This window comes from Arvicanthis niloticus, chromosome 6 (genome assembly GCF_011762505.2).
Source record: "Arvicanthis niloticus isolate mArvNil1 chromosome 6, mArvNil1.pat.X, whole genome shotgun sequence".
Taxonomy (NCBI): Eukaryota; Metazoa; Chordata; class Mammalia; order Rodentia; family Muridae; genus Arvicanthis; species Arvicanthis niloticus.
Window position 1 is genome coordinate 22,616,734 of NC_047663.1, and position 2,945 is coordinate 22,619,678.

General features: G+C 45.1%; 1 protein-coding gene across 1 annotated transcript; it reads right to left on the bottom strand.

Annotated features, from left to right (window-relative positions):
• Positions 1-1,908: 1,908 nt before the first annotated feature.
• Positions 1,909-2,514, bottom strand: LOC117710779 (uncharacterized). The gene is made up of 2 exons (XM_034505985.2): positions 2,195-2,514; positions 1,909-2,164 (listed from the first exon to the last, which is right to left on the bottom strand). Exons 1-2 carry the CDS (start codon positions 2,512-2,514, stop codon positions 1,909-1,911), a joined length of 576 nt encoding a protein of 191 aa, XP_034361876.1.
• Between the last annotated feature and the right edge of the window lie 431 nt (positions 2,515-2,945).

Here is a 2,945-nt window from a genome sequence, read left to right on the forward strand (position 1 = left end):
CTAGCTATGTATCTGAGAAGATCACATACACCCTGCACGGTGAACCCCTCAGGTGTTGTGTGGGTGTGTTTTATTGTTCTCAGGGAGGTAAACTTGGCTTTTCATTTGTTTGTTTCTTTTAATTATTTGACCTTTCCCATAGTAGCATCAGCTACTACATCAGCAAGTTCCCTAGTGTTCACGGACTTCTGGGGTTTTCTCTTTCCAGTCCACATGAATATATACCATGGCTTCTAATGTCTCTTTCCATCTCCCCTTTCTCTATTCTTTCAGAGTCTGGATACCAGAATTTGGGCTTCCATTTCCCTCTTCTGATTTGTTTTCCCTCCCCAAACTCAGGAAGTTATTTTGATCTTTTATGTGGCCCAGAGATCATAGAATCAAAGGCGGATAGATGCCCACACATTACCTCGAGTCTTGGGATTTGTCACGCCTTTATCCCCTTAATAATGTTTTGACCTAGAAACAAATTATCTCTTTATGTCTTGTGTGTAGGGGAAACTTAGTCTGTCTCACAGCATGATTTATTCCCATGTGACTATTTGTTATCGGTGACAAGTGTGAGAACATAAACAAATGACATTTCCATGACACGAGCAAACTGTTTCTAGTACAACTACTCACAATAAAGTCTCGGGAGAGTAGCAGGCACAGGCTGAAGGGGGTTAACTAGTCGCTGGGCAGAGACTGAGACAATACGGTTCACATCATTTTAGTAGCATTCTTAAAATCATTGCCAGCCTTAAGTGGCTGGTGGTGACCAAGGTGTAGGCAATGAATTGAGAAGAATTTTGTTAATAAAGATGATCAGAAAATGAAAGGATTCAGTATTTCCCTTGCCAGAGAACGGAGGCACGCATATTTACAATGTCCAAGCTCCAGAGTTATAGCTACATAAACTGACTTGTACCTGTGATTAGATTAGCTCTAGAATCAGAAATCTTGGCCCTGGACTGGATTCCTCCCAACCCTAGCTACGTGTAGAGCAGGAGTCACTTAAACCTTTCAAGGAATCACAGCTGCTGTGAGTTCATCAGAGCAATGACTACTGTGCAGCAGTGTTTCCCAGTGCTTTTCCTCCAGCTTCTCTCAGAATAATTTTTGTACCTTCCACTCTGATGCTCCCTGGCCCTTTGCGGTGGAGTAGGAGAGGTCTATAATTACCCCATTTTGGGACAAATACCCATATCCACTCATTCTTCACACAGTGACTACTGTCTCTGCACACTCTTGCACCATGATTTCCACTCAATCACGAGGCCAAGAAATCACGAATTGAGCCGCTACCCAGGAGCCATGAACTAGAAGAAATCTTTCATTCCTTAAGTTGTTCTTTCATTTATTCACTGTGAAGAAATTTTGATCAATGCAGTGAATTTAATGCGATGAATGACATGACTTAGATCAGAACACACAATGTACAAATCAAATCAATGGTAAAAAAAAAAAATCAAGCATACGATGAGAAGTAGAATAAAGAAGACTTTATTAGAATAGCATTGGGTAGTGTGCCTTCAGTCCAGCAGACAATACAAGTATCTTATGATGAATCATGAGGTGAATCAAAAAAAAAAAAACTTAACACATTGAGATAAAATGATGAGTGTTTATCACTGCAAATATGTAAGAAGATAGTTGCTAATTGTATAGTTTTTGAACTTCCAGACTTAAGGGAATGGTCTCTGCCAATGCTGAGACTATAAATCCAGTTTATAATAGATGGACTTGACAGGCAGAGAAATAAAGAAAACATCAAAATGGGTAAGATGATTCACAGACATATTAGAGGAGGATTGAGAATTTGATGATTGCATGTGTATTAGAGGCAGAGAAAAGGCAGAGAGCTTGGGGTGAAGTAAAACTACAGCAGGTATGAGAATAGATTATTCTATTCCAGTAGTGACTTTATCAACAGCCACAGGGCTCACAGCAACTGGACCCACAGCCTTGGGACAGGCAGCCAGGCACACAGACACAGGTGGGCTGGTAGCAAGTCCGGGTGCAGGTCACAGGTCCAGAGCAGGCTGGCTGGCAGCACAGGTTGAGGCAGAAGGGCTGGCAGCAGGGCTTGCAGCAGCTGGACTGACAGCAGCTGGGCTGGCAGCAGGGCTGGCAGCAGCTGGAGATACAGCACCTGGGCTGGCAGCAGCTGGACTCACAGCACCTGGGCTGGCAGCAGCTGGACTCACAGCACCTGGGCTGGCAGCAGCTGGACTGACAGCAGCTGGGCTGGCAGCAGGGCTGACAGCAGCTGGACACACAGCAGCAGGGCTGGCAGCAGGGTGTGTGGCAGCAGCTGGTCACACAGCTTGGTTGGAAGCAGGTCCTGCAGCAGGTGGTTTGACAACAGGGCTGGCAGCAGCTGGAGCCACAGGAGTTAGAGCCACAGCAGCTGGGCTGACAGCAGGGCTGGCAGCAGCTGGTCACACAGCTTGGTCTCCAGCAGGTGGTCCTGCAGCAGGTGGTCCTGCAGCAGGTGGGCTGGCAGCAAGGGGAGCAGCAGGAGTTGGTCATGGTGTTGGATGTGGAGGGAGGAGTTCTGTTCACAGAGGTTTCTGAGATTCTGACAACTGTTTCAGAGGTGGGACTTTTATACCCTGGACATCCCATGAAGGGACCAATAAGCAGGACTTTTCCTTATTGTTTGTTTTCTGTTTTTGAGGAGGAAGTTTTCACAGCAGAAAGTTGCTCCATAAGTATTGCAAATCTTTTGAAAATTATGCTGCAAGCAATTAATTGTGAACAGTTCATTGATGGTATTTTTGGAATCATTGCCACCATTCCTGCTGTGGCTCCTTTCTGGTCATGTGATGGCTCTGTGGGCACAGAGGAGCTGAAAATTCTTTCTTGAGTTAGTGGATTTTCCTGATACAGCCTAGGAAGTTCGTGACAAAAACTTGTGACATTGATATGTTTACAGTGGCAAATCCAGTCTTTGCCTGGGT

Bases quoted from the DNA above. Each gene is read 5' to 3' on its own strand.
- LOC117710779 (XM_034505985.2), bottom strand. From the start codon at position 2,514: ATGACCAACTCCTGCTGCTCCCCTTGCTGCCAGCCCACCTGCTGCAGG. The intron at 2,165-2,194 runs GTGCTGTGAGTC...CTGCCAGCCCAG, and splicing joins TCCAGCTGCTGCCAGCCCAG to GTGCTGTGAGTCCAGCTGCT.